The sequence below is a fragment of the Diabrotica virgifera genome, chromosome 9 (genome assembly GCF_917563875.1).
Source record: "Diabrotica virgifera virgifera chromosome 9, PGI_DIABVI_V3a".
In the NCBI taxonomy this organism is placed as follows: Eukaryota; Metazoa; Arthropoda; class Insecta; order Coleoptera; family Chrysomelidae; genus Diabrotica; species Diabrotica virgifera.
In genome coordinates this window covers 11,151,893-11,165,674 of record NC_065451.1, presented here as the reverse complement: position 1 = coordinate 11,165,674, position 13,782 = coordinate 11,151,893, and the positions used below count along the sequence as shown (strand labels likewise).

Here is a 13,782-nt window from a genome sequence, read left to right as displayed (position 1 = left end):
GCTGTTTATTGTCTGTCGTCTGTCACTAACTGGTCCTTGTTTCGTCGATTTAGATTATGAAACCATACACATCATCAGTTAAATCTAAATGTAAATCAATATATCATCCCACCCAACCCATCTAAAGCCAGAAATTATTTTTTAAAAATTAATTACGTCCCCTAAAATTAAAATCTTTGGTAAAAATTACCGTATAAATATCTTTGTATCACAACAAATCGAAACTCAGAAATTCAAAACAGCTCCAGGACATAATAAGATACTTTTAACGGAAGACCCCACGTTAAAAAACACAAAAAGAGAAATTCTTTGGGCCACAAAAGACTGTTTGCGAAAGAAGGAGAGAATAAGATTGTATTATAACGGGGTTGGAACCTATTAAGAAAATTGCATGATTTTGACAGGAACGAATATAAATAGACCTTGACATAAATCAATAAAGCTTTAAAATCAGGGTTCATTATTTTCTTTGACGTTTTTAGAATAAACATAAAATATATTATAATCTCCTTGTTAAGGGATTGAGAAAATTATAGGACTTCCGGTTTCCATTAAGAGAAATGGAGATATTTGGTTTGGCTTGTTTCAGTAAATTTTCTTTTTAGGTTCTCTGCAAATGTTCTTTCACTTGATTGTTATAAAATTTTGTAAGTTTGAGTATACAGCATTAAGAAAAAGAGGACGCAATACAAATGAAAATTTAAAAGAAAAGAAAAACAAAGGACAGCATAGTTGTTATTATTTTTAACCACTACCCTACGATCTAGGTTAAGAATTGTCTTAAAACAACTCTTTTTATTCGTGAAAAGTTACAAGCATAACTAATTTCAACACAGATTTATCATCATCATCATGGCATCTACACTCCTAATGGAGTAATTGCGGCCTTCTTTGGGCTCTTCCAATTCATTTGTCGCAGAGAATCAGTCCGCTGATATTTTGGTTTCACAATTTGTTGTGTAACTTGGCATTTTCAACAATATTTCCCTCCATTCGTTTCTGTTTTTGCGTATTATAACGATCGGATGAACAAGAGGTCATTGAAGCTAAACCAGAAGGGTTAAGACGATATTATCCTTAGATAGAATAAGGAATAACTGAAGATGGAAAGGTCCAATCGCCTACATTGACGAAACAAAGGCCACGTTACTCAGTCGGAAGAGATGTGGGCGTGGCTCTTTGGATTGGGCTTCTGTTGCAATGAAAGATGTTAAATAAATTAATAACGATATGTGAATAGAACTAATGAAACGACGATAGACAAAAGACAAATAGATAACATTAACAACTGATGGTTTGACTCATGGACTCTAAGAAAACGGAAATACTGAATACACAAAAGAAATTGGGCGCCTGGGATTTTACCTCTAAATCCTCAAATGAATAATTAACGAAACATAACACAACAGAAAAATTAGCAACACTGCTAAGACAAAACAATAACGTTCTAGTCTTGAGCTGTAAATAATAATTAAATAAAATGCGACACCATACGTTTCAATGTAACATTTATTAAAATACTCAATAAGGTATTCTCAATAAGGTAATACTCAATATTTACATAATATACACAGAAATAAATAACTACAAAATTGTTGAACAAAAAAAGAAAACTTCAAATACATTGACTTAATATTATTTGGTCAATACAACACAGACCGATAATAAACAACGTAGAATAGATGACTAAAATTTCTAATGACTCTACTTACTATACTGAAAAATTGAATAATTACTAAAAAAAATTAAAAATAGATAATTGACGCTCATATTTCGTCATCTATTCGACAATAAAAAAAAGCTTTTTTTCTATAATACTAAATATTATAGTAATTGCACAAAAAAATTACGTAATTAAAATGTCTATAGTTTAAATGATCACCAATTTTAAAATAAAAATTACCCAATAATGACATCAAATTAACTATATTAAAAGGATGACCTTTTTAGGGTGTCAATGCACTTTTTCAGTAAAATAAACACAAAACAGGTTTCTTATCTAGACCGCACGAGACAAAAATGGCATATTGCTTCTTCACAGTAAGCAGATAATAATTAGTAACTTACTAGGCAAAGTGAGACATCCGGCAAGCTCCATCTGGCCTGCGAAAAGGGAAGAACACGGTGGGTACATAGCGGACTAGCCCCTCAAATATGTGCAGTACTGTTGAATTGGCCCCAAAGGATAAGGCTGTGCGGTAGAAATGGCTCTCAAAGAAGACTAGGTGGTACGGTAGAATTGACCGAACTCTTGAATAGAAATAAAAAAGTATGTCTTTAATAACGTCGGAAGAATGGAATGAAAGGTTATTTCGACTTACCATAATTTACTTATGAGTTCTCTAAATACTTATCACAATAAATCAACGTCAGAATGCATCTTGCACAGCTAACAAACTAAAACAGGGCTTGTTTGAGACGTGTGCCCCAATGTATACACGTTGTGTGGGAAAGACGCTTAGTAATTAAAATCTGTGGGAAAATAAAGATATATTCCCACTAAATTCTTGACACTTTAAACTTCTCAGCGATAAGGTTTAAAAAACACAGTCTCTTCAAGTGCTTTATCGGCGCGAAGAAAGTTTATCAGTGTTTTGGGAACCCAATTTGATGTGAATTCACATCATTTCCAACTCGCATTTTATTCTACATGCAGAAAAATGTAAACGTTACAGTATGGCTACTCATTCTTTAACTCCTATCTTCTTAAAGTCAGCAACTATCTGCTTTTCCCATCTGGTTTTGGGTCTTGGTCGTGGTTTGCCTGATACTGGTCTCTGTTAGGTGATTTTCTTGACAACTACTTTTGAATTTCTTCTTTCTGTATGTTCCATTCATCTGAGTCGCTGTGCCTTGATAAACCAAACGATGTCTTCTCCTTTCAAAAGTTCTCTTTGTTCGTAGTTCATTAGTTTTATATAAAAAAAGTGGGGTTCGTAGGGTCTCCTCCGCATCCCACATTTCGCTCACCATCGTTTTCTATCCACCCATTCGTTTTCTTTAATAGCCCTAGCTGCCATAGACTGTTCTATGCCTTTCTTCCAAGTTTCTGTAGGCCTTCCTTTTTTTCTTCTATTTATGGGTGTGTAATTTAATGGTCATTTTGGCCATCTTTCCTCTGATATTCTCATAACATGACCATACCATAGAAATTTCTTTATTTCTATATGGTCCACCGTGGAATATACACTCTTTGCCGTCGTCTTATTTCCTCATTTGGTACGTGTTGTAATCTAGATACCCTGCATACTCTACGTAAGTAATCCATCTCCGCTACTTCTATATTTTTTCTTTCGTTTCCTGTGAGTTGCCAACACTCTACTCCATAAGATATAATAGGTTCCATATTTGTTCTGTAGATTGTTAATTTTGTGTCCAGATTCACCTTGTTAGACCATAGTAGACCATTTAAAGTACAAGTTGCTTTCCTTCCTTGCTGTATCCTATGCTCTATGTGTCTTTTTGTAGTTCCTTCTTCTGATATTATGCTTCCTAAATATCTATATTCCTTACATTTCTTATACTTCTTAACACTACTGCTGGATCTTCAGTTTCCTCTCCTATTCTCAAATATTCCGTTTTCTCCATGGTCATACATAGTCCCCATTTTTCATATTCGATCTGCAACTTTCTTAGCATATAGGTAATCCATATCATGTTCATCGTTGGCCAGAATTACTAGGTCATCAGCAAAAAACAAAGTTGTTAAGCAGTTTTCTTCAATCATTATTCCCATCCCAGCAACTGTTTCCTTTCATTGCTCCAGAGCTTTCTGGATGTATATTTTAAATAGTGTTGGCGCTACGCAGCACCGCTGCCTTAACCCTTTTGTAACAGGGAATCGTTTCGACATAGATTTTCCCTGTCTAATACAGCTTTTTGGGTTTTGATACATATTTTGAATTGCTCGCACATATGCTTCACTTATGCCTATCGTCGTCAAAATTTCAAAGAGTTTCTTTAAAGTTCCATGTCGTAGGCTTTTTCCAGATCAATAAATGTTAGGTGAGTAGATCATTAGTTTTATAAATTCATTATGTCCTAAGTTTAGTGAGCCCGAATTCTCCGAATTATTTTGCTCTTAATCTTTCTTCATCTTTTTGTGTCAGACATATTACTTCAGCACTATATGTGATTACTGGATTAATTAATTGCTGCTCTCTAAGGAATATAGCCATTAAACTATTCACTGACATATATCTACTATACATAAAAAACATCCTATTTTGGAATAAAAGTCACAAAATTAAATATTCATGACTTTCTTCTTTGTCATATTCATTAGTTATACAGGTTTTCATACTATTGTTCTATTCAACGACGTTTTCTCCAAAGTTGTCTTATATCGTCTCGACAAATGCATGTCAACTACTTCTGTACATCATTATTTTTAATTTTACAATTTATAATTAGATACACAAGCTATTTATAAGAACGCTTATATTCGTTTTAAGATACGTACCAAATACAACACACAATTAAGACTTGTACCAAATACAAAACACTCCATATTCCGTTTGTCTACAAGTTAACTCAAAGCTAGTATACACTTGCTCTCTTTCTTAGCCCATAAATTAGCGTGTTTCCATCAATTCTACTTTGTTTTAAAAGCTCAGCTGTTAAAGTACACTCAAACAACAAATTTGTTTTCTCTTCTCGTCGAAGTATCAAGTTGTTCTAGTGGAAGTGCTTGTGCTTGAATATCCCTGTTTCGTTGCTACGCAAACAATTTATTAGAATTTTTCTCAGCTGTCAGAGATCTCTACATTGAGTACTTATGTAGTAGGGCATCTGTGTTAGTTTTTATAGAATTATTAATGGGAACAAATTATTTATTGTAGCCTAGGATGTTTTAAATAATTACGAAGTTTTTATGAATATTTAGAAGTAAAAATATAAATGGGATATAAACGTTTCAATAGACGAGTTGGGATAAAAATAAAGGAGGCAAAAACAATTGCTAAAAAATTAATACGAGGACATACAAGATCGATAAAAAAACATGTCACCACTTTAATATTAGTCCATTGAACTGTTATATATTTTAGGCCTTTGCGTATATTTTTAAGACTACTAAATTTTAAAAAATCAATGGGAGAATCCCAATAGTTGGCTGTATACCATAGTTTAAAAAACCAATACAGAAGTAAAAACTTCGAGATGTATTCTGGTATAAAATCGTTTATTTAAAACTATAAAATGTCATCGATTACAGAACGTTTTCGTTCTAAACAGAACATCTTCAGTGCATCCTGCCGAGTATTTTGAAACTAGCACACTGTAAATAGTGTTAACATCATCATATATGGTTTACATAATGTAATATGTTAAAATGTTATGACTACAAGTCGATGTTAATGGATATAGTGGAACACATGCTAAAAGGGTGCCATGGTTCCCTGCTCGAAGATACTAGGTACTTGCCAATTCAATGGGCACAGACCAACCCATTGAATTGGCAAAAGGTACTTTTACTTTAAGTCGATAGGATACACCGTTTTCTAAAAAAATCGATTCGAAAATTTTTCGTTCTTTGAATTAAAAAAAAAGATTAAAAAAAACTATTTAGAAAGATGAAAACTGGTACATTTATTTATATTCCAGAGATTAATCGATTTCATTAATGGTGAATTTCTAGTACCGGTCATAGGCGTCCGTTTTGGGTAGGTCAACAGTTATTTTATAGCATAACTTTATTGTCTTTAATTTTTAAGTATTTTTAACACAATATTACTCAATTATGAGATATTCGAGTACTAAAAGTTACTCTTGCTTTTTTTTTAATTTTTTTCATTTTTTTTTTTTTTCAAATTCCCAAAACTAAAAACTTTTAAATCGATTTTTCTAGTAAACGGTGTGTCCTACCGAATTAAAGTAAGAGTATCTTTTGGTACTAGAATACCTCACAATTTAATAATCCAGTATCAAAAATGCTTAAAAGTTGAAGACAAAAAAGTTATGCGATAAAATAACCGTTGCCCTACCCAAAACGGACGCCTATGACCGGTACTAGAAATTCGCAATGGGTGGAGTCGATTCATTTCTGGAAAGTAAATAAGTATACCAATTTTCGTTTTTCTAAATAGAAGAGTTCTGGAGATATTTAAGAAAAACTAATTACATGGCGCCTTCTTCAAAGAGCTCTAGCTCCCTTAGGAAGCATTTTCGGACTAGGTGAATTGGGTTAAATTGTCCTAAAATTACCTGAGGAATCTCCTGTCTTCGTTTGTCGGTAGAGTTTCTGGACACCTTGTATAATGTCAGACTAATAAAATGCACTGCTCAAAATGATCAAATCTTACTAAGATTCGTACATCAGATTTTTTAGGAACCAACTGTACTTCTTACCAAATTTCTGCAAAAGTTTAACGTAAAATTTTTCTATCTAATGAACTGGCCTAAAAATTAAATTACTGACAGTGTCCATACAAATAATATTAAAACATAGGGCCGACAAAAACCAACTAGATTCAGCTAATGGTAATGGCCTGTGATTAGTCATAACAAGACGAGTAAACACGCATTTTTACGACTGTGTAGTATTTTATGATTCATAGTAGTTTTTGTTTAGGTAGTACACTATTTAGGCCAGTATTTGTTTCCAGTTTTAAACAATATGATTTAGAATACTAAAATATTAGAATAAAAATAAGTAATCTTTACATTTTCGTGTTATTTTGGCATTTAAATGCGCCAAATCTTTATATTATAGTATGGTATAGTTAGACCCAAACCCAGACATCCAAAATGAAAGTTATCCTCCAACACCAAATTGTTCTATATGGTCCATATAATGTTAAAAAAAAAGTCACACCATTTTGAGCGTCGGGTTTGGAGGGGAGAGGGGGGAGAAATCTGTAAATTCGTAGTTTTTTACGTTTTTCGTCAATATTTCTAAAACTATGGGGTTTGAACAACCCTGTATACAAAATTGTTCCACATTAAATTTGAAATAAAAAAAGGCTTTATGCATAATGTTTTTAAAATGCATGGTTCCAAAGTTACGGAGGTAGTATAGTATAATTGGTCCAAAAAAAGGGCTAACCCAGACATCCAAAGTAAAAGGTTTCCTTCAACACCAAATTGTTCTATATGGTCCACATATTGTTTAGTAAAAAGTTACACCATTTTGAGCGTCCGGTTTGGGGGGTAATGGGTTAGAATTCGGTAAATTAGTAGTTTCTTTAAGTTTTTCGTCAATATTTCTAAAACTATGCTATAGCGTAAAGAATGTTCTATAGAAAAATGTTCTACATAAAATTTTAAACAAAAAAGGTTCTATAGATAATTGTTATAAAATCAACGGTTCCAGAGTTACGGAGGGTGAAAAGTGGAGGTTTTCGATACTTTTTATATTCACCGATTTCTCCCCCCTCTCCCCCACCCCCAAACCCGACGCTCAAAATGGTGTGACTTTTTTCTGAACATTATGTGGACCATATAGAACAATTTGGTGGTGGAGGATAACTTTCAGTTTGGATGTCTGGGTTTTTGGTATAGTTATACCGTTGACTGATAAATATACTCCGTATTTATCAATCAACGGTTATACCATACATTGCCCAAAAAATATAAAAAGTATCGAAAACCTCGACTTTTCACCCTCCGTAACTCTGGAACAGTTGATGTTATAACAATTATGTATACAAGATTTTTTCTTTTAAATTTCATGTAGAACATTTTTGTATATAACATTATTTACGCTAAAGCATAGTTTTAGGAATATTGACGAAAAGCGTAAAAAAAACTACTAATTTACCGACTTCTCCCCCATCTGCCCCCCAAATCGGACGCTCAAAATGGTGTAACTTTTTACTGAACAATATGTGGACCATACAGAACAATTTGGTGTTGAAGAAAAAGTTTTACTTTTGATGTTTGGGTTAGGTCTTTTTTGGACCAGTTATACTATACTACCTCCGTAACTTTGGAACCATGCATTTTAAAAAGATTATGCATAGGGCCTTTTTTATTTCGAATTTATTGTAGAACAATTTTGTATAGACGGTTGTATCGACGACGGTTTTTTTCTGGACATTGTGTGGACCATATAGAACCATTTGGTGTTGAAGTATAACTTTCACTTTGGATATCTGGGTTATGTCATCTTTTGGATCAACTATACTATACTATTAGATAAATTAATATAAAATGTATTACACATAAAATTAAAAAAATCTGTATAACATTTTCAGATTATATTATGAAAAAAAAAAGAAAGTACACGTGAACTTAAGGATCTATTCTCTATTAGCGTTTCGTAATGTTTTTTAGTCCGTCAGGGTTGCGTGCTGTCTCCACTACTTTTCAATGTCTACAGTGAAGCGGTATTTCAAGAAGCGCTCTCAAATTCAATAGAAGGTATATCTATCAATGGAGAAGTTTTGAACAACTTACGTTTTGCAGATGATACAGTAATAATAACAGATAACAACAATGATTTACAGAACGTAATGCAACGCCTTAATGAACGTTGTCATGAGTACGGACTGAAGATGAATTTAAAGAAACCTAAATGCATGATCATAACTAAATCGGCACACGTAAACATCCAATTAACTATTGAAGATAGTGTGATTGAGAGTGTGGATAACTACAAATACTTAGGAACATGGATAACATCAAATGTAGACCAAACCAAAGAAATTAAGACACGTATTGAAATAGCACGTCCATCATTCATTAAACTTAAAAAGTTTCTTTGTTGTCGGGATATAAGGTTAGAACTACGCCTAAGGATGCTTCGATGTTACGTGTTCTCTACTCTTCTTTATGGCTTGGAAGCGTGGACGTTGAAACAAGTCCATTTGAATAAGTTGGCCGCCTTTGAATTTTGGTGTTACAGAAGAATCCTACGAATATCATGGATTCAAAGAATGTCGAACGTGGAAGTAACTAGAAGGATAGGAAATCAACCGGAAATAATACTAACTATCAAAAGACGAAAATTGAGTACTTGGGACATGTGATGAGAGGGCAAAAATACTCATTATTACAACTTTTTATGCAAGGCAAAATCCGAGGAAAGCGAAATGTGGGAAGACGAAGAACATCCTGGCTTAAGAACTTACGGGAATGGTTCGAATGTAGTAGTGCAGAGATATTTAGAGCGGCAGTCAACAGGGTCCGCATTGCCATGATGATTTCCAGCCTTCGATAGAAGATGGAACTTAAAGAAGAAGAAGAATGTTTTTTAAACTTTTTGTTCATAATTTTGGAGTATATTTTAGAAATTGCCTTCAAGAGAGTAATACCTCTATTTTATTTTAATTATAAGCTATATATTTATTTCAAAGGTAAATATACCTCAAAAATGAATAACCATTTTCAATTTCGTTGAAACACGAAACTACAGCCGCATCATTATTCCATTTCAATCAGAGAGTGCAGCAAGCACCTCTACCGGTTTCGAAACTTATTAGTCTCTCATGAGGAGGCACATATGCTGCTCTCTCTGACCCAACTAGGACAAACCCCTGCGTGCAGCCACGGATTGCAACGAACGAAATGGCAGGGATGCCCTAGCGGCAACTGTAAGCAAAAAACTAAGTTTTCAATCTAATAGCACATAACACAATATCCAAAAATGTTACTCTACATCCTACCAGATTGAAAACAATGGGAACCTTCTCTGGTTACACCTCCGAGGCTTCTACAATTTGCAAGCCATAACGGATGCTAAGACTAAGGAAGATGAGGGAATTTTAAAATTTATAATTCAAGTCCCATCTGCTCAGCGCGGTAAAGTTCCAACGAGAATGTTTCCCTGGAGATATATCTGTTCTGATGAAATTTTTAGATCCGTTTGCCATAATGCATCAGTCCACTGGCTTTTCCATTTCGTACATTTGCCTACAGGTCCTGACAATTTCTGACCTTGTTAACCACTTGTCTCCAACCTGATCTACTGGTAGTGTCTGTGTACAGTTCTTTATTTCCATTGTTCTTAAATCTCTTTCAACTGGGTCTTGCCGTCGTAACTTGGATCACCCTTTTGGTCTTTCTCTTTCTGGGATCCACTCCGATAATCTTTTTTGAGCTGCGTTTTTACTTTCCTGAATACTTGTATGTCCTTAAAATCCAATCTTCTGCATTTATTATTCTTATGTTTTCTTTCTTTAGTATATTTTATATTATCTATAGTATATCTTAGTATATTATCTAGTTCAAAATTCATTCATAATACATATTATTTTGTTTTGGATAATTATTTTGGTTACAATAATCCTTCTAATAATTGTTTTTTCAAGATCTCTAACATTTCTTCTTCTTTAAAAATTAGGCTTGTAGATTTGCTGTTTATGTCAATGTTAGTCTATAGTAATAATATTTTAAAAATCTTAAGAAACCAAATAGATTACTTGATTATTAACATTAGATACAAAAACAACATAAAATCAATAAAAGCATACTCAAAAGTAGATGCAGCATAAAATCACAACCACGTTCGTAATTAGCAATCTTTACTATAACCAAAGAGCTATTGTAAAAATTAAAGAAAGAACAGAAGTAAACATAGAACATTGAGTCAGGTAGAGTTGTAGTCTATCAGAAACTCTATTTAATCTATATTTTACACACATGACTAAGAAGGCATCAACAGTTGTTAACAAAAATAGCATACATAAGAAACTAGTATGGCCTAAGATCATTCGTAAAATAATCGGAATCTTATTTTACGAATATCCCTCGTATAATGTCAAAAGCAACAGCAAAATAATAGAAATAACTAATATAAAACTACTGTTCTGTATACATAAATAAAACATATTCTAATGAATGTGCCAGACCCCGTTTTCTCTCTCATAAAATCCAGAAGTCGAACTTCCCTTTAGTACCCCGATTTAAATTTTAAAAGCTTTCACTTAGATTTTGTATACTTTGTTCCAGATTCGGCACAAAGACGACCCGACCCAGTGCACGAAGTGTCCTCTGGGAACGATCCCGGATCTCCACCACGAATACTGCCAGGAAATTCCAGAAGAATACTTGCAGCCAGACAGCGGATGGGCGATAGGCGCAATGGCTTTTTCTTCCACGGGAATTTTTATTACGATCTTTATTTTCGGCGTTTTTATGAAACACAATGAGACGCCGATTGTTAGAGCTTCTGGCAGGGAATTGAGTTATGTGCTTTTAAGTGGGATTTTAATGTGCTATAGTGTCACGTATGCGCTCATTCTTAAGCCGACGGATATTGTCTGTGCCATTCAAAGGTAAGGATGCAAACTTTAAACAGTTCTATTTAAAACTTTAAAAAGGGGGTAAACCCTATAGTTGGCTGTATACCTTCAATATAACAACGTGGAATGAAGTAAACACTTCTGTTGTATGTAGGCATATGAATTTATTAAAAAATCCTTAAAATTTATCCACGAAAGAATGGAAGTACAAAACGTTTTGGGTCAGACTAACCATCATTAGTGTAAACGTCCAGTGTACAAGTAATTGTAACTAGGCACTTCAATAGGTATAAAAACCTCTAAAATACATTATAGGCCAGGGTAATAAGACAAAAATATATAGTCGGTTCACTAAAGTCAGACACAACTGGCTAGTGATTTTAGTAAGTAATTTTGCCAATTTGTTAAAATTTGCCAAAAAATAATTATTAAATAGTTAATAATTACTAAATATTTAGTAATTTTGCCAATTTTGGTAAAATTGGCCAAAAACAAAAAAATTACCGACTAAAATCACTAGCCAGTTGTGTCTGAGTTTAGCGAACCGACTATACCCTGTTCGTGACACTTCAGCAGCCAAGGTACTGAAGCGATTTTTCGACAGGTAATACCTATAGGAACAAATTATAACTATTTCCTGCGTAGGATATGGCGGCCATTTTGATTTATACACAATTAACTGTCAAAAAATGGCTTTTTTCAAATCAAAGGAAAACAGTGAAACTTATGATTTTTTTAGTACAAATATCTTCGAGATTATGGAAAAAGCTTTAAAATTACGTATTACAAAGTTTGATATACTCATTTATTGTTAATATAATTGCGAAAAAAGGTCGGAATTACAAAAAAAATATTTTCTCAATAACTGATGTAAAAATTAGTGTACAGCTTTGAAATTTTTGTCAAATGAGGGTTCTTTGGTGCTTAAAATGTGATAAAAATTTCAAAGCGGTTCATTCAATTGTTTAAATTTTATTCAAATTGTATATCCCAGAGAGCATTTTTTTGCAATAACATACGTCAGAACATTTTCAACATGGTTTAAAAAAGTGAATAAAAAATGCATTTATTAGTAATAAATAATTATGCAAGAGTATCGTCAATTTTTCTTTATAAACTTTTTGAATAATTTTTTCCAAAAAAATTAACTTTTTTACCCTGTTTTAAGTGCACAACTACCAAGTAATTTTATCTATATCATAATTGATAAAAATTGTAATAAATATGTATAATTTCTTATACATAACAACATAAAAAGTTTATAAGGAAAGATTTACGATACTTTTGCATAATTATTTATTGCTAATAAATGCATTTTTCATTCACTTTTTTTAAACCAAGTTGAAAATATAGCTCATGCTGTTTCATTTGACACCTGTGAAATGGTTCTAACGTCATTTTCTTCTGACTTATGTTATTTCAAAAAAATGCTCTCTGGGATAAACAATTTGAACAAAATTGAAACAATTGAATGAATGGCTTTAAAATTTTTATCACATATTAAGCACCAAAGAACCCTTATTTGACAAAAATTTCAAAGCTGTACACTAATTTTTATAACAGTCATTGGGAAAATAATTTTTTTTGCAATTCCGACCTTTTTTCGCAATTATATTAACAACAAATGAGTATATCAAACTTTGTAATACGTCATTTTAAAGCTTTTTCCATAATCTCGAAGATACTTGTACTAGAAAAACCATAAGTTTCCCTGTTTTCCATTGATTTGAAAAAAAAGTGAAAAATGCCATTTTTTGACACTTAGTTGTTTATAAATAAAATTGGCCACCAGATCCTACGCAGGAAATAGTTACAATTTGTTCTTATAGGTATTACCTGTCAAAAAAACGCTTCAGTACCCTGGCTGTTCAAGTGTTATGGAAAAACCTTATTTCCCTGGACTATTATTGTTACATTCTATATTAAAAAGTGATCGACATTAAGTCGATGTCTTAAGATTTAAAGATCACATGTGAATGTATTTCATCCTTGCTCGAAAATTGCACAAGGTATGTACTTGTGTTCAGGTGAGAGGTTAAGAACCAACCTCTCACCTGAACACAAGTACATACCTTGTGCAATTTTCGAGCAAGGATGAAATACATTTACATGTGATCTTTAAATCTTAAGACATCGACTTAATGTCGACCACTTTTTAATATAGAATGTAACAATAATGTATTTTAGAGGTTTTTATACCTATTGAAGTGGCTAGTTACAATTACTTGTACACTGGACGTTTACACTGATGATGGTCAGTCTGACCGAAAACGTTTTGTACTTCCACTCCTTCGTGGATAAATTTTAAGGATTTTTTAATAAATTCATATACCTACATACAACAGAAATGTTTACTTCATTCCACGTAGTCCTATTTAAATTTCAATATTTTGTTCCTTTATTTATGCAGCATGTTAAGTTTTAAGTTAGATGTACGGCCTATAAATGGCAACAATGCGCACCTTCTAGCCCCCACTTTCCGCACTAATGCACATGTTTCTCGCCGATTCTAACTCCGGCGCTCTGTCTTCCGCCGTCATTCGGAGATTAAACAACGATAGTGGACTAAGCAGTGTTGCCGATTTTAAAGCTTTCTTCA

At 33.0% G+C, this 13,782-nt stretch overlaps 1 protein-coding gene across 1 annotated transcript in view; it reads left to right on the top strand.

Moving 5' to 3' along the window:
• The window catches only part of LOC114347092 (metabotropic glutamate receptor 2), a 265,338-nt gene that overhangs the window by 141,010 nt on the left and 110,546 nt on the right, over positions 1-13,782 (top strand). The window contains exon 3 of the mRNA XM_028297829.2: positions 10,891-11,216. Coding sequence (XP_028153630.2) covers positions 10,891-11,216 — 326 coding nt within the window. The remainder of the gene's footprint in view (positions 1-10,890; positions 11,217-13,782) is intronic.